A 27,739-nucleotide genomic window follows, 5' to 3' on the forward strand; every position below is an offset into this window, starting at 1 on the left:
AGGAGCAAGGCACATTCACCTCATGAATACAGGTAACCTAGTCTGCAAGGCGGGCTGAGATGGAATTTTGGACTGCTGTGAATTCTTGTTATTTTCAGCATTGACAAGGACATGCACATAGCCAGGGCAAAGGGCATAATAACCCCCATCACTCCTGTCAACATGGCCCCAATCTGCTCCACAAACCTCAACTCTGCCTGGTAAATTTGTACACAACCTATTTTCAGCAAAACCCTATTGAACAATTGCGGAACAAGGCACCTAGTCAATCTGCCATTTCTGCTTGCAGACATAAAGCAAACAGCTTTTTCTTTGGGACACAAGATTAGATACAACTAGGCATCAAACATGCAAGAGAGTGAACAGGTGGTGTAATGGTTGTTCTGGGTTTTTCGGGCTCTTTGGCCGTGTTCTGAAGGTTGTTCTTCCTGATGTTTCGCCAGTCTCCGTGGCCGGCATCTTCAGAGGACAGCAACCTGCACAGGGAAGCCATTTAAATCCACAAGCACAAGCACAGTTTCAACAAAAAAGAGGAAAGTGCGAAGCTCAACAAAACTTGGCTCCCAGCTATCAAACATACTACGTGCAAAAGGTCAACGAACTCTACCCACCCACAAGGACAGGGGATCACTACACACAAAAGACCAGCTAATGACACCCATCAAGCACAGGAACAGATAATCTCTTCTCCTTAGCACAACAATACACCCACAACAATACACACTAATCACCCATCTACAGAAAAAGACAAAAGCCTATCTGACAGCCATAAATACTGCACTTCCAAGCCAACTACACCAGAGCACAGGTTGCTGTCCTCTGAAGATGCCGGCCACAGAGACTGGTGAAACATCAGGAAGAACAACCTTCAGAACATGGCCAAACAGCCTGAAAAACCCAGAACAACCATTAGATCCCAGCCGTGAAAGCCTTCGTGAATATAATAGGTGGTGTACTTCAAGTGCCATGTGGTTCATGGAAGCCCTACATAGGAAAGCTATCTAAACACAAAGCAATGGAAGGCTGAGGGTATGGATACATTTTATTATAAAAAACATTCATACCACAGGTCAAATCTGGAAAAACATGGGAGGACAATAGAAGAAATAGAATGCAACAGAATGAAACTCTCATACTGTGGTGCCTCGCTTAACAATTACCTCGTTAAACGACAAATCCGCTTGACTGTGAGGTTTTTGTGATCGCAAAACAATGTTTCAATGGCCAAAAATTGCTTTACGACTATCGGGTCCCTGCTTCGGGAACCAATTCTTCGCATTACGACGATCTGAAAACAGCTGATCGTCGGCTTTCAAAATGACTGCCCGCTGTGCAAAATGGCTCCCCGCTGTTTTTAGGCGGCATTTTTTGCTTTACAGGCACCGGAAAATGGCCGCCCTATGGAAGATCTTCACTGGACTATTAGGTATTTAGCCCACTGGAACGCATTGAACCGATTATCAATGCATTTCAATGGGTTTTTTTATTTTCGCTTGACGAGGATTTCGTTCTACAGCAATTCTTCGCATTACGACGATCTGAAAACAGCTGATCGTCGGGTTTCAAAATGACTGCCCGCTGTGCAAAATGGCTCCCCGCTGTTTTTAGGCGGCATTTTTTGCTTTACAGGCACCGGAAAATGGCCGCCCTATGGAGGATCTTCACTGGACTATTAGGTATTTAGCCCACTGGAACGCATTGAACCGATTATCAATGCATTTCAATGGGTTTTTTTATTTTCGCTTGACGAGGATTTCGTTCTACAGCGATTTTGCTGGAACGGATTATCCTCGTCAAGTGAGGCACCACTGTACTATGTAAGAAGGGAAAAAAGATATGACATTTTTAGGTAGGAATACTTACTGTAATGCACAAGCATTTAAAAGATGTACAAAGGGCTGTTAAACTCAAAATGCAAATGGCAAATCTGAATTGGTCTGCAAGTAAGTGAACTTGTTCCTCTCTATGCGAGACTTAAAGACACAAAGCCTGGAGACAAGGAACTGGGACAAAGCACCACTTGTAGCCATCAATCAACACCCAGCCCTCTCTGTGACAGAAACAGGTGTCAAAATAGCACAACACAGCTCCACGGGCCTGCTGCTCTCTGAAGCAGAGTCCACCCCAAAGTCAGCCAAACGTCTCATGTCTGAGTCACTCTGTGTTCTTGGCTCTGCAGAGTCTGTCTGGGGCCCTTTGGCTGCTTCTTCCGTGCCTTCTCACGCAGCAGCTGGCGGTAGTGCAGACGTTTGGGATTGAGACCGTAGGCTCTGAGCCGTTGGCGGCTAAACTCTGAGCCTCCCACCCGCACCTTATTGCCCAACACCAGCCCCTTTCTGCCTCTCTTCTTTTGCCTCTGCATGCTGGGCTGGGTAGAACGAGAGGTCTCTAAGGCTGCAGCCTCCAATTCCTTTCCCGTGCCTAGGGTGAGATCCGTTTTGGGAGCCCCTTTGGGAAGCAGGAGTCCTTCCTCCTCGCGTGCAGGGCTAAGAGGCTGCCTCTCTTTCGAAAGCAGGCCCTGCTGCTTGGTCTTCTCCCTGCTCTTTTTGCCCTTCTTGCCCTGGGAGTTCTTGGTGTCTTCTGCGTCTCCCGTCCTGCAAGCAGATCAAAAGGCAACATCAAACTACATAGTAAAAGGGTCGCTCCTCCACTGCAAAGTGTCAAGATGTAGCCTCTGCGGAATTGTAGCAGGCCCAGGAGCCTGATCCCCAGGAATCTCAGACTGGGATCAAGTGTAAGATTCCTGAGGAGAGAGAAGAAACCACTCCCAAGGAGTCTAAACTTTTGTGCCTCCTTCTACAGTGGGGTCTCGACTTACGAACTTAATCCGTATTGGAAGGCGGTTTTCAGGTCGAAAAGTTTGTAAGTCAAATCTGCATTTCCCATAGGAATGCACTGAAAACCATTTAATCTGTATCTGCTCTTTTCCGTCCATAGAAACTAATGGGAAGCTGCTATTCTGCCTTCTGCCACTATATGACTTAGATTTTTAAAAAAGGAAAGAAAAGAGTTCGTAACTCGAATCTAAGTTCGCAAGTCGAGTCCATATAGTCCTATGGGAGCGGTTCGTAAGTCGAAAAGTTCGTATGTAGAACCGTTCGTAAGTCGAGACCCCACTATACGTCTCAAGAACCTTAGGATCACTAGAGAACAAAGGGACTAAGCAGGCAGCTGACTGCCAAGGAGAGCAGAAGGGGGCAAACAAAAGACATTAGGATGAGATGCAGGAATTGCAGTAGAGGGAGGTGCCGATCGTCCTAAAGGTGGCACCTAGGAAAGGCTAAAGAATGCAAGTGCAGACAGCAGGGTGGTCATCACTTCCTCAAAGCAACCCCCACCCCCAGCCATCTCCAATTGGTTCCTACTATTCGATCGGTATGGCTCACCTGAGCCTTCCAGATCGCTTTAACAGGCAAATAAATGCATCACTGACAAAGGCTTTGTTCTTGACCACTTCCAATGATCATTAGCCATGCGAATGTGGTAGCGGACATGGTGAAAGAGGGATCGGGCAGCAGTGTTGAGGTGATGCGAACTCAAGAGCTAAGTTTAGATGAATAAACTAGATGTCTTTTGGACGGGTCCAAGGTTTCTGTGTTTCTAGGACCCCGCATAGGGTCCCTCAGGCTACTGGCCCTCCCTCTGTCAGCAAGCTAAGCCACCACCTCCCGGGATACATACTTGGTCTGAAGAGATTTGAGAATCTTTTCCTTCTTCCAAGCATGCTGGGCCTTCTGCTCATAGACGGCCTTGTCCTGCAGCTCCTCCTTCTCGGACCTATAGGGAGGACACAGTCAGGTTTTGAGGAGGAAAGCCCCCCCCTCAGTTAGTCTCAAAACCACTCAGATTCCGGGTTTGTTTCTTTAAGGTAAGGAGGTAAAAGAAAGAGGCAGGAAAGACAGGCCTCTCTAAAGCCGACTCTTAGAAATCCTAAGAGAAGGCCTCCTCCTAACATGGAAGAATAGCAAATTATACTGCCATTAATCTTTAAAATCATTTTACTGAAACATTTTAGTGAAGCTGCACATTTTCCCACCTGCCTGAAAAGATCCACTTTATAACTTTATTGTGACAGCTTTTATTTTAAGAAGAGACATCATTATTTAATTATTTAGAACATTTTAACTCCGTCTTTCTCCTTAAAAAGTACCCCAGGAGGCTTACATCCTTGAAAGACAATATTTAAAGCTGGAAACAATTAGCATAAAGAGTATAAACAAACAAATACCAGTTTGAGAGAGGGTAAACACAAGCGTTACTAAAGACCCGGTCAGAGCAGCAATGCATAACAATCCATCTAAAAGTCACTCAATGTAAGCCAGTCACTGAGAGAAAGCTTGCCTGAAGAGAAAGCTCTCTGCTTGCTTTTGGAAGAACAGCAAAGATGCAACACCAGCAAACTCTACTGCATTGGTTTCTTGCGATGCAGACAGCCTGAAAACAACCCGGCTACCCCCTCATCCCTTTTGCCCATTTGTTAGACAATCTTCCATCCTTGGAAGAAAAACAAAAGCCAAAACAGAGGAGCCGACCCTCCATGCACCTAGGAGTCCAGGTCGTTCCCTCCCTGTCATTTTGGCAGAGCAGAGCCCTCCATTTCATTCTAAGCTGTGAGCACCTGTTACGAGGCAGTCCCTGCCAGATGGGCCCACCCTCCCCTCCTTCCCCTCACCTATACATGCAGGTTTTCCGCAGAGAGCACCAGCGATTCAGCTCCTTGTCATCAGCAGCCAAAATCTGAAATGAGGGAAAGGACCACCGGTTTACTCTGCCGCTCCTGGGGCTGCTCCAGGGTGTGGACCCTTTGGAAGCACCGACCCTGGATGGACCACACCACCCCTCCAGTGGGAAAGACTACCTCCTCTGTTGAGAGCCCATAGCTACAGGGGACGACAGTGCGGTACTTGAAACGACAGGGAAGGTCCCCTATCAGATCTTCATAGTCCAGGTGGTAGAACTCATCCAGGTATTGCTCAAATGTCTTGGTCTCTGTACAGACAGGGGGGAAAAAATTAAGCTGTGCAAAGGGAACTTCCACCGCCTGTGAAAGCTGACATTTCCAGCCCTGAAGCTGATCCATTTCCTACCTAGCCAATTCAACCTTTGAATACACAAGTCAACAACAGCTCCCTCCCTGCTGTTCTTCAGGAAACCAGTGAAAACTGTGCTTTTTAATCAGGTATTCAGGTCCGTCCTCTCCACATGAGAGTTGCCTTGACTCATTCTGTGTGAATTTCAATTGACCTGCTGTTACCATCTGTGGAGGGTTTGCTAGATAATATCAGTTTATGCTTATGATGTGTGCTGTCTTCTATTGTTATTGTTGTAGAGTATTTTGTTCAATGTTGTCATATATTCCTTATGTTCCTTTGTAAATCACCCGAAGTAGTGGTTCATCACTAGATGGGTGGGATGCAAGTCCTATCATCACCACCAACAATATTAATACACCCCTTCCTGGTGGCCACTCAGTGTGCCAAGAGATAGGAAATGGGACATTTTTATTTTGCCTGACAGAAGACGACTACAAAACAACAATTATATGGCAACAAGCATCAAAAAGGTCCCCTGAGAAGATCTGTGGAAAACAATAGAGGAGGCACCAATTTAAGGAGAGAGAGAGAGAGAGCTCACCTGCACTCTCACACAAGGCTGATGCTACAGAGAAAAGGATCTACTCCCAGTTTTGTTCCACTACTATCATACCATAGTCTGCATTTTACCTACCTTCAATCCTAGCCTTTGAACCTCCTATAACTGGGCCTCAAGGCTTAGATCTAATCGCTAGTCACGAGAGCAGCCCCACTGACTCAGTTGCTGAAGTCAACTTTCTCATAAATCTCACTGTTTCAAGGCAACTATTATCACTGGGTCTCCCAACCAGATTCAGGCCTAAGTGTTGCACTGCTAAGGGGTGGAAGAAACAACATGGGCTTGTCAGCGCTGGAATGTTCCTTTCCTCACACATGACCACGTTTTTCCAATACTCCATGAAGTGGTTCATACTATGAATAGGTGGATGAGAGCACTGATGCTCAGAGACTGGCACAAGGAAATTCACTTCGGCCAACGCAGGTGGGGTGACCTAAGTACAGGCACTTCCTAAAAAGGACTCTGCTTTATCCCACCAGCTGTGGTTACCCAGGTCAGAAACCCATGTGTTTATGCCACTGTGCTGACAATCACGGCCTTCAAAAGCAAAGCAAGTTTCCTTCCTTCTCAGCTCCAACAAACCTGCCAAGCAATGGACATCAATGGATCTAAGGAAGGCTCTTCATCGCCATCTAATGCCAGCCTGTCTAACCTCCTTACCAGGGTCAAAGGGTTCTTTTTCTTGACAGATGACATCTGCAAAACGTGACTTGCGCTTCTTCTTGCCCAAAAGAGGAACATCCAGCGTCCGTCTTTTTTTTGATGGGCCAGGTTGCTGGGAGGAGTCATAATCTGCATCCATCTGAAGGTGGGCATGGAAAGGAGCAGATAAAAGAAACCAGGGTCATTGCACGTTGACATTAACTGCACAGTGCAGCGCACAGCAACCCTTCTGCCTTGAACCATTGTGCGGGAAAGACAACGAGAGGAACGTAAGTCCCTCCTCCAGTCAAACATTTGCATGGAAAACCCCTTTAACATACAGAACTGTTGACTCTACATCTCATGGTCTCGCGACACCTGGAAACCAATAAAGCTTCACTTTGCCAGTTAAGCAGCTCATATCAAGTTTTGCTTTCATTGTCCTTCTGAACACCGAAGACGTTTCTAGCACACACAAAGTATGTGACTGCCACATACATCTCTTCATTTTATTGATATCCTTCCTCTCTCTCTCAGGCAGCTTTCTCAAAAGTGTTGGCAGCAGAACCTGCAAAGGGCTGTGAAGGATGAAGGATAAAGCTCACCCCTTTCCCCTTCCATCACTTCTGCCCTCAGTATTGTTAGATGCCACCGTTTTCGCCAACTGTTCTCAGATATTCAGACAGAACACTACACACAGCCTTGACTACAGGCGATGGGCCCTCTTTATCTCATTCTGCCCTTCCTAGTGCCTGGCATCCTCCCCTACCAGTTCCAACCCTGGTGCCAACACTAGAGGGATAGTGAGGCTGGCACACCTGCTTCGCTTCCCAAGTAGCAAACAGGGCTGGGACACCTACTTGCAATACAAAGCAAACGTACCACAAAGTCAGGATCCTCACAGTGTGGCTGATAGTCTCCTTCCTCCTCCAGCCACGTGTCCTCTTTTGCTTCAGCACCTTCCTGTCCTGTCCATTTGTCCCAATTCCATTCATCTGAATTGGGGATAAAGAGAAAGACGGGAAACTGTCTCATTCTTTAAGCAAAGATGCTTTAGGCCCAATTACTTGCCAAACCCCACTCAAATCATGAGATATTCAGATCAGGTATGTCGCCAGCCATAACCACATCTGTGTCCGTAACATGAAATAGGTTTTAAGCAAGAGGTATGTCTTGAGAGTGAGACGTGGTGGCGCTGTGGGCTAAACTGCAGAAGCCTTTGTGTGCTGCAGGGTCAGAAGACCAGCAGTCATTAAGATCAAATCCACGCGACGGAGTGAGCTCCCGTTGCTTTGTCCCAGCTCCTCACCAACCTAGCAGTTCAAAAGCATCAAAACGCGAGTAGGTAAACAGGTACCACCTCGGTGGGAAGGTAAACAGCGTTCCGTGTATAGCCGCATGACAAAGCTCTGAAGAATTCCGAAGGTGTTCTCCTTTCAGCGGGAGGAATGAACTAAGGAGCACCTCAGAGAGGTGGAGTAGGCATGCCTGCCTCAAGGGCACATCCTACAATTGCCTCATGAAGGCTCTAAAAGATTCCAAGGCATCCACGCAGGCGCGAAGCAAGACCCAACGTTTGATTTCACAGAGACGACAATGAAGAAATAATGTTATGAATAGGACACGTTACGTCCTCTTTTTTTCAAAATCTTTCCAGCAGATTTCAGGGCAAGGGTGACTTCTGCACACAATTTTAGGTATTATCTGGTTGGTTTCTTCTTCCTCTTCTGTGCTATCATGTATGTTTCCTTCCCGGACAGTCTCCCAGGCAAGCACAATCCCTGGCTCTACATCCCAGACGGAGAGGCCAGAAGGTTATACATGAGGCCAAAGTGGCCAAAAAATACCTGTCACATGTGCACGAGGAGGACTCAAAGGCAATAGTGCTTCCACATTATACATACACAAGGGCATCTAATATGCACCATATGCCTGATCTGCAGCCAAACATGGAGATTCTACCACTTCTAATAGAAAACTGAGGTAGTGAATCTGAATAGATTGCAGCGAAATTGGGGTCACTGAGAAACAAAGCGTTCAAAGAGATATTTTTAAAAAATGAGGACACAAAATGATCAACAATGTTCAGCACCCCATAACACAACCTGACATCTGGAAAATATGGGGTGGAAGAGATAGACCAGAACAAGTTGCTTAGCAGGCACCCTGAACGGAGACCATCCTACTAAAAGATGAGGATGCCCTGCAACATTTCATGTGAACCTGTAACAGCTCGTATTGTTTTAAAAAAGGATTGTTCAGGAAGAGTCCTTTTAAAATGCTATTTAACCCACCTAACATCTACAGGAAAGTTGTAGCTTTTTGACATTTCTGGACTGCAACTCCCAGCATTCCCTAATATTGGCCATGCTGGCTAAAAAGAATAGGGGTTGCAGTATAACAGCATCTGGAGAGTCACACAGAGGGCGAGTCCAAGCTAGTGTCTCTTATGCTAGCCTGAAACACAACATATCCAACATGGCTGCCAAAATGTCCCCTCACTTCAAGCCTTCCCAACGTACCATCAAGTCCTTCCTCTATCTCAAACTGAGGTTTCTCTTCCTCTCCGACGCCATAGTATTCGTCTCCAAAAAGTTTCTGGAAGAAGCAGAGAAAGGCGAGACGTTTCAAGAGCCAGCTGATGCTCAGGAAGGAGGTGTGCGAACGGACAGACCCAGAAGGCAAGGACACAAGGAAGGAGGAGACCTGGACCAGCGGCACCCTCTCCACACCTCTGACACAACCAGTGAAACCGTTCATGCCGAACCGTGGCCTGCTTTTGAAGCAAAGGGCCACATGAACTTACAACAAATCTGCTTGGAGGGGTCTTGAAAGCACAACACCTTACCAAGACCTATTAAGCTTCTGGATGTATAAAGAAAGCTGAAAAAAAGAGGATGGGATGTCTTATTTCAGCACCCAGTAACTGAGAGGGAATGGTCAATTAGGACCTGGGCAGGATATAAAACTTCCACTGATCATTTGGGATGGCATTGTATAATTTGTAGTTCATGGGCGTGAATATGTGTGCATGCACATTACTATACAGTGGTATCTAGCAAGATGACGACCCCGCTGACGGACAAATCCACATTATGATGACTTTTTGCGATCGCTATAGCGATTCGCAAAACAGTCATTCCTATGGGGGATTTTCGCTGGACGTCGATCAGGTCCGTGCTTCATGAACCGTTTGTTTGCAAGACGACGATTTTCTGGCTCCGCAAAATGGCTGCCCTGTGTTTTCTGGACCCATGCTTTGCAGGACAGCCATTTTAACAGGTGATTGGCGCTCGCAAAATGGCTTCCCTATGGGCGATCTTCGCAGGACAATGACTATTTTCCCCACTGGAACGCATTAAATGGGTTTCAATGCATTCCAATGGGGAAACTGACAACGATTTCGCTAAACAGAGATTTTCCCGGAACGGATTATCGTCATCATGCGGGGCACCACTGTAATTTCCTAAAAAGGCCTTCATTACATATCACAACAGGAGACAATATGAATCTTCTAGTTTCCAGAGAGAGTAATGGGGTCATAATGGCTTGAAATCTTGATAAAGCCTGTTTTTGGGAGTCTGGGGGTTCTTTAGTGGTATGCTTCCATGAAACCATATGAAAAACAATCCTTAAAACTGCTGATTAAGCTAGTTAAATATTTCAATGACAGATTATTTGACACCATCTCACATATTTAGGATCATTGAACCCACTTAACCTCCTAGGGGTTGGACTGGATGATGGCCTCAGTAGTCTCTTCCAGCTCTATATGACTCTATGATGACCGCAATCGATCAAGGAAAGCTCTTTAAAGACATTCAGAAACATTTAGCAAAATGGATTAAAAAACATTTCCCAGATAAATAAAAATTTACCAAATAAAATAGTAGCATTTTTAACAGAACTAGAGCTGTTCAAAAATGTATAACTAAAGGTGGCCTTGAAAACAAAGCAAAACTACATTGACATATTGATTTGGTCTGTAGTCTTAATTCAGTAGCTGGGCAGGGTGGAGCCTGGGCAGGGAAACAAGGCTACAGAACTGAACTGGACTTTAGGATGCTTCTAGGTCAGTGCTTCTCAAATTTGGTTCTTGACCTGCAACTGCCAGAAGCCTTCACCATGAACTGGGCTGGCCAGAGTTTCTGGAAGTTGAAGCCCAAGAACACTAGGGTGACCCAAGGTTGTGAACCACTGTAGGTGATTTTTCCCAGATAGTGGTTAAAATTAGGATTGATTCAAACAAGGATTATAGAGCCACGGTCTGCCACCCTTTCAGTAATTTCTAGTTTTCCACAATTTTAAGATATTATCCTTTAAAAAGTAACATACAACAAAATTAAAACAATCTAAAGAGCTTTTGTTTCAGATGTACCGGAAAGAGCCTTTATGTAGGAAAAATCATCCAGCATCTCTCACTACTGCTCAAAAATGATTTATTAGAGGCAGCTCTCTAAGACCACCCAAAGAGGACAAAATTAAGCAATAGGTGAAAATACAAATTCTGGGGAATCTCACCTACCAAAATAAAATTCAGGATTTGAAAACTTCAGAATCTGGGGAAATGTCTGATCCTTGGAGGCAAAAAGGTCAAATTTAATTCAGGCTTTGGAAACTACCCTATTTCCCCAAAAATAAGACCTAACCTGAAAATAAGCCCTAGTATGATTTTTCAGGATGCTTGTAATATAAACCCTACCCCAAAAATAAGCCCCAGTTAAGTGAAAGCCCACCCTCCACCATTGTGCAGCAACCAGAAGATGACATGACTGCATTTGAATAAATGTAGATTGTTGTACATGAAAAAAATAAAACATTTCCTGAAAATAAGCCCTAATGCTTTTTTGGAGCAAAAATTAATATAAGACCCTGTCTTATTTTCTGGGAAACACAGTATTAGAATAGCATGTATACTAAGAAAATATGTCTAGTTGATTATCCTTGATTTATAAAAGATCTTGTTATGACCAGCTTCGTATTTTCATTAAAATAATCTAGAAAACTTCAAGAAAATCTGGGGGGGGAGGCAGATGGAACATATAAATGGCAACTGTATATTACTCTAAACAGAGGATTATCTCTTCACTGTGAACTGCAAAATGCTGTTAGTTGTAAATAGCAGACATTTTGCAAAGTCACAGCCATAGAGAGCTAGAATCTGTACTATTCAAGAAACAACAAACAGAACATTGTGACTACTTTCATATGGAGGTGCTAGAAGCCTCCTCTCTGGATTCAAAGACTCACTATCCCCTGCCACATTTCTCTGTGTCTTTAACTGCTGAACCGCAGTGAGGGATTTGACACGTTCTTCCAGTGCAAGGCTGGGAGTGGTGGTACATATGGCCAGTCACTGTCAAGCCATAAAATCAGCAACCATGCTCCCCATCAAGTTTGAACTAGGTAGCCAGCCACAAATGCAAGCTCAGTGTCCTTACATTTATGCCCTAGGGCCTAAGGACCCAGTTCTGACTTTTAGTCACCAAGTATCTTGGACAGGGAACAGATCAGGTTGTGCATGGGCCAAGAAACAGAACTCTGAACCTGGTATCTCTCCTTTCAATCTCACCCCTGCCAGGAATTTATTAAGTGCGGCCTTAGACAAGCCCTTTGGGACTCAGCGCGGATAGCCTCAAACAATACTGAGAAAATAGCCGTTATCTGCACATGAAACACTCTGAACGTTTTAAAGAACTATACGTAAGAATCTATTCATTGGATCTCCAGGAGAGAGACCTCTCCAGCCTGCAGAAAGAATACCTGGGCGGCCGTGGTCAAAGGTCCTCACCTCCATGAACTGATCATGCTGTGCAGGATCAAAGTCCCCTTCAAGGTCCTGCTCCTGGAAGTTGCCAGCTGCACTGCCGGTGATCTCACGCAGCTTTTCCAGCCGTTCCAGGATCTCTCGGCGTTTCAGGTTCTTCAGCTGCTTCAGCTCCTCCCGCTTTTTTTCCTTCTCCTTTTAAGATGGGCAAAGCACCGCATTAGGACATAGCTCCTTGCCCAGGCCAACCTAAAACCCAATCTCTATGACTCTGCCTTCCCAGCCCTTCTGCCGACAGCCCGGCAGAACTCACTTTCCTCTTGCGCTCACGTATCTCCTGGCGCTTCTCTTTGCGGCGCTCATCTTTCCGACGCACTGAAGTTGGAATGACGCGTGGATGCGTACTTAACTGGTGGAAGAGAATAAGACATGATTTGACCGCCACATCCCTAAGAAAGGCAAGGAGCAAACAGACCTGGTAGATCTTACTCTAGATTTCTGGGCCCTTCACAGACAAAATCCCACTCCAAATTTCTCTGTGGAGCAGTCATTCTGAGATGGCCTCGGCGAATGGAGGAAAGGCCTCAGCATCCTATCTGTACCTCCCTCCCCACAGCACTCCCTGCCCACAGAGGAACTGGTAATGGCCCTCACCAGCTGCGCCCCAGGCTCCTCAAAGCGGAAGTTGTACTTGCGCTCAAAATCCTCTTGCTTCTTTAGGAACAGCTCACCCTCATCCGATGAATCTGACACGGCCAGCTGGGCTTCGGGGAGCCTGTGGAAAGCCAGGAGAGGAAGGCGTAAGGACACACAAATGGATTGGCATCGTTTACAGCTGCACAAAAGACAATTCAACTATCACCACAGAACCACAAAAAATAGACATAGGATATCTTGCCACAGAGCTGCAAAAGGCTTAGGAAGTTCTTTAAAATGGCACCATCCCAGGACTGTGGATTATTTCGACAGCAGATCTGTCAAAATCATAGGGTGACCGATTTATAAAGCATGACCAGTGGTCCAGTCGTGCCACTCTTCAGGGGTCAAGATGCTAGCCCTCCTCCTGAAGCTTACAATCCCGCAAGGTCCCACCCTACTGACACCACCATAGTTGCATCTCTGGGTCCTAATCAGGAGGATCTGAACGTGTGCGTCTGTATGCTCAGGTAAGGAAGCAGATGTGCACAGGAAAAGGTTGAGAGGGAGAAAGAGTAAGTCTCATGGATGGACCCTGCATTTTTTAAAAATGTGACTGCAGTACTGAGCATGACTAGGCTTAAGCAGATGTGTGGTGGCTTCAGTGTGGGTAAGACCATATACAGCCTGGCTTCTGATCACGCCTGTTCCTGTCCAGACTCAAGACAAAGGGCTCTGGCACAGAAACCTCCCTCTCCATGCTTATTATGAGATGGTGTCCTCTCTCCTGGCCATGTTCATAATACTCTGCCATGCCACCACAGTACCGCTGAACAGAAACTCCTGGGAAGCTGCTCACCCACTAGCCGAGCCGCCGTTCAGGAATACACGCCCCCTCAGTACTGCAGCTCTGACAATGTGAAGGGCACTGCACAACCAGAAGACACAGGGGCCAGCCTCACAATAGAAGGCAACCAGAAAGGTTTAATTCAGGGGAAACGGCCGGCCAAAAGGTTGCTGCCATAGACCGGGTGGGATGCAGAGGAGGCCATCATCCGGTTTTTAGGTTACTTGAGGTGAGGCAGGTTCAGGCTGCTCCTGTTACTCCTGGAGGCAATCACAGCAGAGACCCACATATCCTCGCCACCCCAGAGCAGAAATACTAACCTTACCCATATCCTGACCCTTGCCAACAAGCCAGTGGCTTACCCTTGCCAACAACTTCAAGGCTTCTGCTGTGATGGCCTCCAGGAGTAACAGGTTCTCTTGGGCAGCCAGAAGGAGCCACAGGGAGACCTGCAGCAACAGCTACAATAGGGATCTGTAGGGCACGTTATTATGTTTATAGCCTGGCACCGCTTGAAAAATGGGGGTGGGGGGCACAAATTGGGGGTTTCAACTTCTACTTAAGTGGCAGCTCCAAGCTGGTAACATGAAAAGAAGACAGTGGGATCTTATTGGTTTCACGCCAGTTCTCGTCCAATGAATGCAACTGCGACTACGATTCTTAAAGTCTCGTGTGATGTGGCAACGATAGCAATATCACCCTAGTGCCAGAGGGAAGAGAATGAATACCACAGCTGTTAATGGTTTTCCACAAAAAAGGTCCTTTAAAGGTTGGCTGGAAACCAGAGTTGCTGAGAGTGCATCTAATTAACTTCCATGACTTTGACACTGCTGATCTTTTCCTCGACAGGAGAGGTTTCACCATAATCACCATACTCGCATAACCACTAATCACACAAAAATAATTCCAGGTCTGTCAGGCAAAAAGACAGCCATGTATTCATCCTCAAAACCTTCTTGTGTTCAAGCCAAGATGTTGCATCGTGCAAAGCACAGGTGGCTTTACTGAGAAAAGCAATAGCAACAATTAAGGGACAGACCAAAACTGTCTTAATTGTGTCAGCAAAATATGAGCAGGGGTTTGCCTACCCCAGGACTGTGATTTACATCCTATGTAAAAAGCATATATATTATTTTTTTAAAAACCCAAAACATTTCTTAGAGAAGTAGATCAGGAATAGGCAACATCAGAAGAGTTACATCCCAAATTTCTGCCCCTAGCCCCCTCTGTGGGTGACACTCAGCCTTAAAATGGCCATTTTTAGCCATTTTTGAAAAAAATGTAAGCAGAAAGTGCCCAGACACAGCACTTCTAGTTTCTTTTTCTTTGGGGAGTTTAAGTCCTCCCAAAGCCCCTGATCCAAACAGCGTAACTCCTGGGAGCCTATAATGGTAGGATATATTGTGTTTAAACAGAGTAGTCTGAGGTTGGCCTTAGGGCTGCAAAAACGCCCTGGAGACTGTGCGTGGCGCACAGACTACTTGCTATTCACTCCTGTTTAAGACAGACTTATTTCAGCATGACCTTTTGCGGATTACTAATCCACTTCCTCAGACACATGTCCTAAATATTATCCTCCACGTGTCTGTGGAGCAGACTGAAGAAATGAACTGCAGTCTGTATTTGAGTAAATGGATTGTAATCCAGAAAAACTCATATTGAAACCAATCTGTTAAGTCTTAAAAACACTACAATACTTTTGGCTTTTGTTTTGTTTTTTCTTACATATTTCAAACAGAACAATTCTTGCTTCTCTACTAAATAAGTATTGATTACTACAACCTGTGATCAGGAAAATCCCAACTCCACTTTCCAGACTTTAAGGAACACTAAATACACACGCAAACATGTCAACACAGCTGTTGTTCTATGATAGTTTATGAATGCTGGCAGGATCAGGATCAGAATCAATGTGTCCAAGAAACAATTTCAGGCAGTTTGGCACGTGGTTCTATGAATTGTGGAACATCCACTCGTGGGTACACAAAAATTATTTTGAACAATTTACTCTAAGTAAGGTGTAAGGCTAGAATATGATAATCATGTTCAAGCTAAAATCACAAACGGATTATCCGCTTACACAAAAGCCTGTGCTGTGCACAGCCAGGAGGAATGAGAGACCTAAACTGAATTCCTAGTCTCAACCAGAGATTATCCACTGAAGCAATAGGATTCTCCTGAAACTATGAACAAAAATGAGTACAGGTCTACAAAGCCCTAGCACCAGTGGATAGGTGAAGAGGAAACTCAACTAATTTGTTTTCCTTCATCCAACACCCACCACTCTTTCCAGCTCAAGGAATGGAAGAGGAACCAGGGAAGGTTACATGTCATCCTCAGGGGATTCAGATACCTATTGGCACTTACCCTTCTTCTTCCTCCTCCTCCTCCTCCTCCTCCTCCCCATCTCCTGCCTCCTTATAGCGCTTGTTCAGGATGTAATCCCGCAAGAACCGTTCCCCTTCATCCAATTTCGGGTCACTCCAATATTCTTTAAGGGGTGCCTGAGGAAAGGCAGCGAGAGATGAGCATAGCTGAAGTCTGAAATAAATTCATCAAACCGATGATCTGAGCAAGCGTCACCAAGAAGTTCACAGGCAATGCTAACATCACCCTGTTTGTTTTCAGCCCTATAAGCAGCACACTTTATGTTGAGTGCTGGGTGAAACCTAATTCTGCCCTCTCTGCAGGTGGAGAGTGACAAAGAGCCTTAGCTCCCTCACCCTCTTCAGGCGCTGACCGTTTTCCTTCATCCCTCTATGCATAAAGCATTCATGGAGAAGCAAGTGAGAAGACACCATTAATGCCTGTTTCATTCCCTGACATGGTGAGTAGGCAGATGAGGCTAAGGCAGAGAACTGCTTGCCAATTCAGAGATGTGTCATCATCCTAAGCCAAAATTCTATCATCCTGTTGCAGGAGCGATGAGGATGCTTTGGAACACGCCCCCAAGAAGGTATCTAGTATTTCCCTGCACAAATATGAGCCCTGTTAAGAACCGTGTGAGAAACCGCCCAGCTTGTACAACTGCAATCCAGTCCTGGTAGATTATCACAGGCAGAACATGACACCCCTCATGTAATGCAAGAGGACTCTAGCTATAGTCACAAGATATCACAAACCCATTCCAAGCTGAATCTGTGATATAAAAATCACAAGATACCAAAGTCTCAAGTTGTAGATTTAGCAGTATTTAAATCCACGCTGCCCAATATTTTCCACTTCGAGTATCTATTGCTCACTAACTTTTGTAGTTATATTAGCCAGAAGGTCAACCTGAGCCAAATATCCAAGTTTCTTCCCATATTTATGCACCTGGGACTTCATGCTCTAGGTTCCCAACCTTTGTTACTCGGATGTTTTTGAACTGCAACTCCCAGAAACCCCAGCCAGCACAATTGGTGGTGAAGGCTTCTGGGAGTTGCAGTCCAAAACTCCTGAGTAAGCCAAGGTTGAGAACCTGTGCTAGACATCCAAGTAACAAAGGTTAGACTACTGACTTCTAGAAGACTTTACAAGATAGTGCAGCCCCATGTATTCCTGGAAGATCCACTGACTTCTGAAGGCAGGTGTACAAAGCCTAGCAAGCTTTAAGATGCCTATTATCTCACCAAGAAGAAGTCACAGGTCATACTATGAAGAAACAGAGCCAGATTTGGCTGCTAAGCACTGTGGCTCATAGCATCATACTACCATTCACAGCCCATCACGTACCAGGTCCTGAAGTTCCTCTTCGGCTTCTGACTTCTCTTGACCCTTTAGCCAGCTGATGTAGTCTGCCTCTTCATGCTCCTAAGAAAAGAGTAGGCAAAACACAAGACAGTGTTGACACCCACTCTCCTCAATCTGACTAAGAGCAGCTACTTCTACAGTATCTGGATGTTCAAATAAATTTCAAAGCCATCCTCACAGTGAGCAATTGCTTGTTAATAGTTAAACTCCTAATTCTCACTCCAAAAAAACCTAGCACACTTAAGGCGTTTGCTATACATAAAAAGAGTTTCACAAATAAGAGGGTATTTGTCATGTTAAGTGAAGTTATCAGAGATCAGGCACCACCAAGGGGACAGTCAATCTGGCTGAAGCTAAAGTGCTTGGTCCGAGGTGCTTCTCCAAAGAGGCACATCCTGCCATTGGGGGGGGGGCACCAAAGAAGAAGCCTTAGTCTACAGATGTGAGGCATCCCAACAGATCTTTGGTATGCTAAAAGCATGCTATTAATGTTTTTAATTGCATTGCTGCACATACTCTGCTATGAAAATGCAAAATCTGGCAATGGGAAAGAAATGTAGCATCTTGGGTTGGATGGGAGGGAGGAAAAGGTAAAACACAAATACAGTAATCCCTTATAGATTGAAAGGGGAGGATCAAAGTACACTCTATTCTGTTTATACAGCAAAACCAGAATCATGTCACTGTCAATAATAATCTCAAGTTCGATGTCATATGCACTCAGTGGTGGCCAGGAAGGTGCTGTAATGTCCTAAATCGGCAGAACCTTTAAGGATCCCACTGTAAAAATATAGTACTTCAATTTAACCTCACACTATGAAGCACCCATGACATCCATAACAATAAATTAGGAGAGATAAAGCTAAGCTGTGTCATATTCAAACCCTTCCATCATCTTGTGTGTGTATTCTGTGCTGTCAAGTTGGAAATTACTTAAAGTGACCCTACTCGGTCTTTCAAGGTAAGTGTTTAAGGAATGGTTTTACCAGTTCCACTCCCCCAGTCAGTTTCCACGGCTAAGTAGGGATTCAAACCCTGTTCTCCACAGTCCTAGTCCATCACTCTTTCCACTACACCACACTGGGAATCTCCCATAATCATATTATCCCAAAATGAGTGAAGAACTGCAAAGATGATGGGCTTTTTGCCCCTTCCCTCCCCACAACCAGAACAGCTGAACTATGAAAGCCTGTGCAGATGGAGGAATGTGATGATTCCAGTCTGTCTCTGAGAGAGAGAGAGAGAATATATGGAACTGTGATTCATAGGCTGGAATTATCACCCAGCTGCGGGAGATGCTATTTTACATATACAACAAAAGGGTGTGTGGGAGAGAGAGACAGCAGCTGAGCTCAGTTTTAGTCAAGTTTTTGCTTGAGTTAGAAACAAAAAGGTTTTAATTTCTAGAAGCAGTTGCAGTGAAGTCAGAGTCTGACCAAGACCTATAAGGTAGTTAAATTTGGAAGCGGACGTCGTTTGGTGGCAGCACACATTAGGCAGAGCAAGCTGGTGGGCAAGGATCTTTCCTCGCCAAGACAAGAGCAGAGCCCAAGTAGCCAGAAAGACACAACCTTTCTTCACATACACACCTTCTCTTCCTTACTTTTGACACATTTTCGCAGCAAGGCAGATGAGGTGCCACTTTCAGCCTCTTCATCGTCATCGCTGTCTTCTACAAACTTCTGGAAGCTGCACAGTGGCAAGGGCAAACTTAGCAACATTCAAACTTAGTGGCCTTGAGTCTTTAGAACTCAAAAGGTTAAATCCACAAAATGGAATAGGGTCCAAAGGCTATGAGTATTCAGGATGAGGCCCAAATCCAGTCACTAACCCCAACTAGAGCAGACCTACTTTAGTATTACATATACTGAGTAACTGAATCAGCAGAGTTGAGCAACAGAGTTCAGGCCAGAGCATTAAGGCAATAGTTAGAACAATCCTGACACTGGAGCAAACATTTAAAAGAAAAACTACATATTGAAATTAAACTTGTCGCATACATAACATTGTTTACTTGTGGGCATCCCACCTGTAAATATCTGGGGGGAATCCCAATTCCAGGGTGTAACGGGTAGCCATACCTCACCTGTCCGTCACAGCTGGGCAGTGAATCATCAGCCAATGGTGTGACGGAGGGTGGAACTGAAGGGAAGGAGATGGTATAAAAAGGGGGGTGAAGGTGTGTGTGGGGAGATTGATTGAGTGAGAGAGTGAGATCTGGAGAGATCTGGTGTGAGAGAAAGAGGCCTGCGTGCCTGAGTGTCAGTAAGGGAATGTCTATGTGGTTGATTTAAAATAAAGTGATTTATAAAGTGATTATCTGTCTGTAATTCTCATATTTTATTTTTGTAATCAATAAACCAAGTTTTATTTTTGAAAGAAACCCTTGTCCTTTTTATTTAAAGGAAAGGTTGGTGGCAGCAAGAGTGTGGTAGCATGGTGACCATTCTGAGAGGCCTTGAGTGGACAGCCACGTTACACAGGGAAAGATTTAAAAAAATCCGGGACTAGTTTGCACAAAGGCACAGCCTCATGACCCATTTTCAATCTTGAGCGTTAGATGAAAAGAAAATGAAAAAGTGAGGGGCTGCTGAGCATGTACAGAGTGGGGCTTTTCTCGTTGTGTTTTACAAAATAACTGCACGTTCAAGTGGAATATTAAAGAACTGAGCTTCCAGAATAGCTGCAGCTCCTGCTTTTACCTTTTCTCTTACATATCACACACTAGAAACAAGGACACAAACAACTTGTCAGTGTGAAGCCAGAACCCTGTTTCCTGAAGATTCTGACTTCCAGCTAAGCCCCAACAAGTCATCTCTTATCTCACCTCTTCTTAAGCTCCTTCTGTTCTTCTACATAGCTCTAGGAAATGGTAGGAGAAAAAGAGAAAGTTAACATAACACAACATGTTCCAACTCTCTACACCTTTTCCAGAATGGTACAAGAATTCTTTTGAAAACAACACAGCTTTCTAATGTACAAGGGACTCAAGAGAGTTGTTAGTATGAAAGGCATTGTCCTAAAACCACAAAGGTTCCCAATATGCCTCCCCCTGCAGCCTCACCTTTGAACTTTGAACTCTTGCTTCTTCCTCATCTTCCTCATCTTCATATTTGCTGCAGAAAAAGAGTTACATACTGAGTTGTCTAATTTCACTTCCTTTGCAAAAAAAAAAAAAAAAAAAAACCTTGGGGTATATGAAGAACACGCAACAGCCCAGAGCTTTACCCCAGATGAAAGCAAACACAGCATTTTTATCTGAATCACTAAACCCTGGTGCAGGATATGTGGCTCCAAGTGGTCATCCTCCATTGGGACCCACCAACCCTTGCCCTCTGCTGAATGAGCTCCCCACTGAGGAACCCCTCACACATCTCAGGAGACTGGGTCCAAACAGAGGGTCACACCAGCAATAGGAAGAATCCTGCCCCTGCAACTGAACAACCCCGACCCAGCTGCATTGCTTACGCTGGGAAAGACAGTTCAAGCACTTGCAGCAGATGGGAGGCTGAAGGTGTATAAACTCTGACTCTTTGTTAAACTTTTTGTTTGCAAAGTAGGGTGAAGCCAAGCCCACACCTCCTTAAGTATTGTGGACTAGAGCTAATTCCCCTACAGAAACATGGCGACGGAACTGTGTGGTAGAGAGAAGCTGCAAAAAGTTCTGAAAATGTTTGTCTGGTTGATTTCAATACCTTTTCAGAGTCTTTGTCAAGATGATGCATGACAATGGGGCAGTCTTTTATGACCCCCATCCCAAAAAGATGAGGTATAAGAGAAAGTGCACATGTTATAATAAACAAAATAAAGTGTATTATTTGGATGAAAAAAGTGTTGCTTCTACTGTTATGGTCTCTACACACTAGAACAAAAGTCACTCACAAACAAGATAAAGCACTGACCTACAAGCAACGAAGGCCCAACCCCTGATATGCTCTTCTCACAACATGACAGTATCAAGCAGGTGCAGAAATATGTAGTCAATCTGAGTAAAACAATTCTGGTTTAGGTAACACCTTTACCAGATGACTAAAAAGTTACAAAAATGTGTTAAATGACTTTAACACAGCAGACATTCTGATTTTTAGGCCTTACCCTCCCTTCTCCAGGATCACCTTCCTCTCATAGTCTTTCAGAAACATGGGCTTTTCTTTCTTCTTTGGGGTTTTCTTTTCACTGTCACTGGCTGAAGAAGAATCTGACACAAGTGATTATTTGACAACTCCGGAAGAAGTTTAACGATCATGACCCAACCTGGACCAAGAAATCTTCAAAGGTAACACAAAAACAAAGACAACACTGACCTTCTTTACTATAGAATGTGACATCCTTCTGATAAATCCGGGGGTCCTTCTTTTTTAGCATGGCCAGAGTGCTATAAAAAACTCGATCCAGCTTGGGATCCAATTCCTGCAGCCGGAGAAAAGAACCCGTGGCTGACAACTACTATTGGAGATCACTATTGCTTGTGTAAGGATTTTTCTACCTTGCCCAGGAAGAACGAAACTCAAAAGGTACAATAAATGGATCTGGTGTTTCTGCTGAGCAGAACAAATGAACAAAGCAGCCCCAGTATTAGATCTGTCAGTCCCAACCACTTAAATAGAGACCGACAACACAAACCTTCATTCCAAGCAAGGAACTTTGCGAACTGAGGTACGCATAGGGTACCAAGTTACTTCTAACGGAGGATGAGTAACCCTTCCCACACTGAAGACCCACTGCACATGGCTTTATTACCTTCAGACTCCAAGTTAAGTCAGGTCTGAGCACGGAAACAGAAACCTTTCCGCGTCAACTCACCGCCTCTTCCTCGCTAGACTCCGATTCGGAGCTCGACTCTTCGTCTTCGCCCCCATAGCGATCCTGCACTGGAGAAGGGGAGAAAACCAGGTAGGTTTTTGTTAAGGGGGGGGTTGCAATTCCTTTAAGGCCCTTCCTCAGAGGCAAGACTCTTAAGCCAGGCAGCCCCCTCCGCCACTCACGCCGCTGCAGTTCTTCACGCCGACGATACTGGCCATAACGAGCCGCGAAAGCTGCGTTAATCCGGAGCTCCGACTGCGCGGACATCGCTTCACGGCGGCGCTTTCACCCACGTGGACACGAACCACTTCCGGGGCAGCGGTCGTGTGACGCGATACGTCGGTCGGTCTGTCTTTGGCCACACCTACGTAGCTCACACCTTACCTCCCTCCCAATTGGCTGGAATCAAATCGTACGCAGGCAGCTTTCTTTCCGGCCGCGACAGCGTTGTCCTTCAGCGCCCCTCGCGGCTGTTCCCCTGAACTGCACCGCGGATTGGGGGGCGCCAGGCTTGGTTAGGCTTCATTTTTCCCACGAGTGTATTAAGAAGCCTTTTTGGGGGAAAGTCACAGCCTTCACGACGTTGATCCGGGAAGGAGTACAAAAGAGGCAAGGGAAAGCAAACTTAAGGCATTGAGAAAAAATTAATTTATTACGGAATACGAAGGGTTCTTGGACGAGACGATCTGAGTTACCTACATTATGGTACAGTAATTACATTTTTGTGTCCCTTAAACCGCCATGGCACCAACTTGTAGTCCTGGGACTTGCAGTTTTGAAGTGGGCAGTAAGAATTACCTGCTTGGACTTCGGAAGAGAGAACGAGAATTTTCTGGAAGAGGAGACCTAGCATTGCACGGAACTACAGATTCTAGGATTCTACCTGCAGGGCAGGTAAAGGGATGAGAAAGTGCTTTTAACCGCAGCGTGGATTCTGTTTCATCAGATCCATTCCTTGGTATGTAGGTAAGAGGAAAATATTAAAAAGGTAGTGAATTGTGCTTTCTGTATTTTGTTACTATTGAATCCAACTGCTATATTTTCCTTCACCTTACACACCTGCATTTACCCAACAATTCCAGAAGCTATAGGAGAGGGCTGTTGTCCATAAATCTGATAAGGCTATATCACCCTTTCTTTCTACACTACAAATCCACTTGCAGGCATTAAAAGAGGTTGGACCCAATCCTCAGAAGAAGGTAAGCATACCTTTCAAAGGCCACTTGATTAGCAGAAGAGAGTAGCAGCATGAGGGGAGGTAAGCAAATCAGGCGAACAAAGTAATTAAAATAATAATTGTTCTCTCCCCCTGCCCACCTTAACGTGGAGCCTGAAATATTGTGGCAAGCTTGACAAGTAATTCAGTGTTTTGTGACTTTTGTTGCAGAACTTTATTGTCTGCTCGGAAGTAAATGGTACCGAGTTCACTGGGAAATTATTTTCACGTAAGAATCATAAAGGTACAGAGTGCAATTCTATACATTTATCTCTTTAATGGAGTGTAGAGACTACTTCAGCTTTTTGGATGGAGTTGATGGATGCTGTACCAAGTAGGCCTTGCCCTGAGGCAGTAAAAGGTTGTGTTAAAGCAAAGCGTGCAGCCTATGGCCATCTGGATTCTGACGCCTGCCATAAAGGAACATAGAAGGCTGCCCTATATGAAGTCACTCACATTGTCCATCCACTTCTGTATTGTCAGTTCTGATTTCCAACAGTGGCGGTGTGAGGTCTTGTTAGGCACCACTCTTACTTCATCTACCTGGAGATTCCTTAGGGTCTCCCACCCAAGTACTAAGCAGGCCCAACTCTGCTTAGCTTCCAAAACTGTACAAGATCAGTATATTCAGGATGGTATTCTGGTCTTAAAGACTAACCAGTACTATGGGAGCCCAACTGCATATGCAGAGTTGTCTTGAGCCCCTATGGCTGAACAAAGACACTAAGCCAAGTCCATCTTTCTATCCATGAATCATTGAGACTCTCTCTCTCTCTGTCCTTGATTGTTCCATCCCAGGGACAAGACACGGCCAGCTCTTACACAAGAGGCAGAGACTTTCTGTTTGCACTCATGCATGGCCAGTAATCCCCTCAGCTGCTGGTGGTTTCCTGGCACATTGCTGGGTACTTGGCAAGGGGTCAAACACTGAAGTTGCAAAACAGGCTCAGCTGTTTATGCTTTCATTTAAAAAAAAAAAACTCCGTATCTCTTTCTTGCTTACGTCTAAGACTGTGCCCAGCTTCCCGTCCTACACCAGGGCTTGGCAAGGAGGCAGACAAGCTAGTATTACAAAATTCTTGGCTTCCTTCCTTCCCGGTATCACTGGGTGCCACACCCAGCAGCTGGGACACTATTCTGAGTGATAATGCTGAGCGCTAGCCTGCAGAGAACCCGACAGGTTCCTTTCGGTGCACTTGGCCCACGGCACAGCGCTCTCGACAGCTGTTTTTGATGTCTCGGCACTGCTAGAGCCGACATGGATACATATTTCCAGTACTGTACAGTTGCCTCAGACTAAGATACAACCTCTTCCCCTCTCCCAGTCCCCAGGGAATAGCAGGAAATTGGTTCTACAAGTGTCACAGACCAAAACTTTCATAGACAGATCACCATGGAAGAAACAATGAAGGGGAGCATTGCTTCAGTTTCCAGAATTACCCAAGAAATGAATAAAAGCCTGCTGTTTAAGAAAGGAGATGGGCTGGGGTCAGCCATGATGCCCTAGCACAGTGCTCCCCAACCTTGGGCCTTCAGATGTTCTTGGACTACAACTCCTAGAAGCCTTCACCACCACCTCTGCTGGCCAGGATTTCTGTGAGTTGAAGACCAAGAACATCTGGAGGCCCAGGGTTGGGGACCACTGCCCTAGCACATAGTTTCCCAATCCGGGTGTTGTTTTCCGGGAGGTCACTGTGGTTATTTTTAGTTGCAATTATTTTTATATTTATTATATTCTATAGGTATCCATAGTGCTGTTTTATTTTAATCCTCTTGAGTAGAGATGGGCACAAATGTCAATTCGGAGGTCCCTTCTGGTTTCTACGCAGGGCACCACAGTTGCCGCGCATGCATTTCCTTCCTCTGCTAGATCCCCCACTCACCAGCTGGCATGTCTTCCTCTCCTCCTCCTCCTCTTTGGCTGATCACCCACTCAGGCAAGGAGGCAGGAGAGGCAAACCCCTGCTCCTGCCGGGGACTGGATGAAAAACTGAAGAGGCGGAGGGACGGAGCATGCACCGGCTAGTGAGTGGGGGATCCAGCTGAGATGATGAGGGAAGGGAACGCTTGGCACCTGTGGCACCACATGACAAACATCTGAACCAAGGTTTGTGCCCATCTCTACTCTTGAGCCATAGAGGCAACCTAGAGTTCTTAGTTATTTCTGTACCACTTTAGGAGGATTTTCCTTTTATGCATGAGCATCTTTCGTACCCGCCTCCGAAGGAGCTGGTGTTTATTTGGGCTCAAGGGGGAGGGGCTCTTCACTGAAGAGGCTTTTTTTTGCCAGGAGGAGATATGAAGGGAGGGTCGTTTCCACCTCTGAAAAAAGTAAATTAAACTCAAAATGTATTGACATTTTTTCCTTCTCAATTTTTATCTGGCAGAATCTGATTTAGAGCCCCCCCGCAATCATTATGTAATATTACATTGATATTAATAGGTTAGAATAATATTCTGAAAAAAATCTATTTTAAGGTGTTTTCTTTACCCCGTTAAAATGCCCGTTTATGCAAATGTGGTTGGGGTTGCAGGTTAGCTGGCTAATAAAAAAGGTGGTCGCAACTTGGAAACACTGGTGTAGCAGAAAAGAGCCCTCCATCAGAAGAGCTTTCACTGGACTTTTTATTCCAGCTCACTAGTTACACAAAGGGGCATGGTGGCACTGTGGGTTAAACCTCAGAAGCCTCTGTGCTGCAAGGTCAGAAGACCAGCAGTTGTAAGATCGAATCCATGCGATGGAGTGAGCTCCCGCCGCTTGTCCCAGCTCCTGCCAACCTAGCAGTTTGAAAGCATGTAAAAATGTGAGTAGATAAATAGATACCACCACGATGGGAAGGTAACGGCGTTCCATGTCTAGTCGCGCTGGCCACGTGACCACGGAAACTGTCTTCAGACAGACGCTGGCTCTACAGCTTGGGGATGGGTATGAGCACCGCGCCCTAGAGTTGGACACGACTGGACAAAAATTGTCAAGGGGAACCTTTACCTGTACCTACGGCACTGTTGTAAGCCAGTTGTGATGCCTTTATCAGTCTGAATTTGCAGTGAGGTACACTTGTCTTTCCCTATCTTGACCCAGTAAGTTCAACGGTACCAGATTTGCTTGTCATGCTTAGTTTTAGAACTTGTTTCAAGATCACTTATTCCAGCTCACAGCTTCCGAGTTCAGTTCAGCCTCATTTCCTACACATATCAGGGACAAATAACTGAACCACAAGCCCAGGGGCTTCTTTCTTACCTCTTCTATAACTAGGGTGAATGTATAAGAAGAAAAGGAAAGGTATGTTCAGCTGGTGTGCTCCATGTTTCACTGGTCAACTGGAATTGGCCACTGCAGTCTGCAAAGAGCAGGATGGAGCACTCCAGAATTTAGCTGCTTTGTGGAGAAAAACTGTTCTTGCAGTAATCAAAAGGATACAAATCAAATTCAAGTAATGAACCCCTACACTACTATTCCAATAATTCTTAGTACATTTCAGTATACTCCTAATTCTACCCTCCCTTCCACAGAGTAATCTCAGCATTCCAACCAAATGATAGCTGACCTTACATTATTACACCAGGACTCAAATAGTCTTGCAGCTATCAGGAAGAAGAAAGTTGGCTTCAGACTGTTTGCTTTTTTATTTAGTGTCATTTACCACCTTGAGATTTTTCCTTCTGAAAAAGAAAACCTAGACTCGAGAGGCCGCACACACCCCAAGTCCTGCTTGTCTGTCTTGGCTCACGCATGCTTACTCCAACCTCTTCACAGGCAGAAGTATAATGGCAGAAAAAATGGCAGAAAAAAAACCCTGCCCTAGGCGCCTTGAAGAACGCATGAGATGCAAGTGGAAGCAATAAATGCTAAAGAGGCCACAAAGGTCTGCTGCTAGAGTTCATAGTCACCTACATTCTGCTCCAGGGCAGAGTACATACAGTACTTTTTATTATCTTGGGAGCATATGCCACATACTTTAATCCTGAAAGTAGCCTGTATTTTCCAATGCTAAAAAGGGTTTCAATTAATCCAGTACTGTAAGAATGGGGAACCTTACCTTTCCAGATGGTTTGGGATCTCATCTTCTTGAAACCCATAGCCAGCATAGCTAAAACACAGGAGCTGTAGTCTGAAATACAGTATCTGAAGCACCAAATGCTCCTCACCCTCAGTTATGCAGAATGACTGGCCATCCCATACTGCTCTAGATGGTTTTGTGGCCAAAAAAAGTAGCATACAAATAGACCTTCAGATCAGTTCCTAGCATGTCCCCTGTACTGTTCTTTCACAGGTGTCTGGACTTTTGTTATATAAAACTTCCTGAAATTTTATAAAGATTCTTCAGCAGGAGTTCCACAACCACTAACATGTGTTGCATCCTTTGGAAGAAAATGAGAGAGGTATCCTTTAGTAGTCCTTCAGGAAAAGTTTCCCCAGGATCACAAGTAAATAAACTAGAAA

The 27,739-nt window shown here is 45.1% G+C and overlaps 1 protein-coding gene across 1 annotated transcript; it reads right to left on the bottom strand.

The window, feature by feature from the left end:
- Positions 1-1,842: 1,842 nt before the first annotated feature.
- KRI1 (KRI1 homolog) lies at positions 1,843-22,413 on the bottom strand. Its single transcript, XM_020791668.3, has 19 exons — positions 22,262-22,413; positions 22,080-22,147; positions 21,581-21,686; positions 21,372-21,474; positions 20,341-20,392; positions 20,104-20,138; positions 18,866-18,965; positions 17,259-17,336; positions 15,912-16,048; positions 12,716-12,836; positions 12,375-12,470; positions 12,086-12,256; positions 8,817-8,892; positions 7,177-7,289; positions 6,313-6,454; positions 4,859-4,989; positions 4,673-4,737; positions 3,682-3,777; positions 1,843-2,594 (listed from the first exon to the last, which is right to left on the bottom strand). The coding sequence occupies exons 1-19, from the start codon at positions 22,344-22,346 to the stop codon at positions 2,144-2,146; spliced, it is 2,226 nt and encodes a 741-aa protein (XP_020647327.3). The 5' UTR covers positions 22,347-22,413; the 3' UTR covers positions 1,843-2,143.
- Positions 22,414-27,739: the final 5,326 nt, after the last annotated feature.

The sequence above is a fragment of the Pogona vitticeps genome, chromosome 2 (genome assembly GCF_051106095.1).
Source record: "Pogona vitticeps strain Pit_001003342236 chromosome 2, PviZW2.1, whole genome shotgun sequence".
Taxonomy (NCBI): Eukaryota; Metazoa; Chordata; class Lepidosauria; order Squamata; family Agamidae; genus Pogona; species Pogona vitticeps.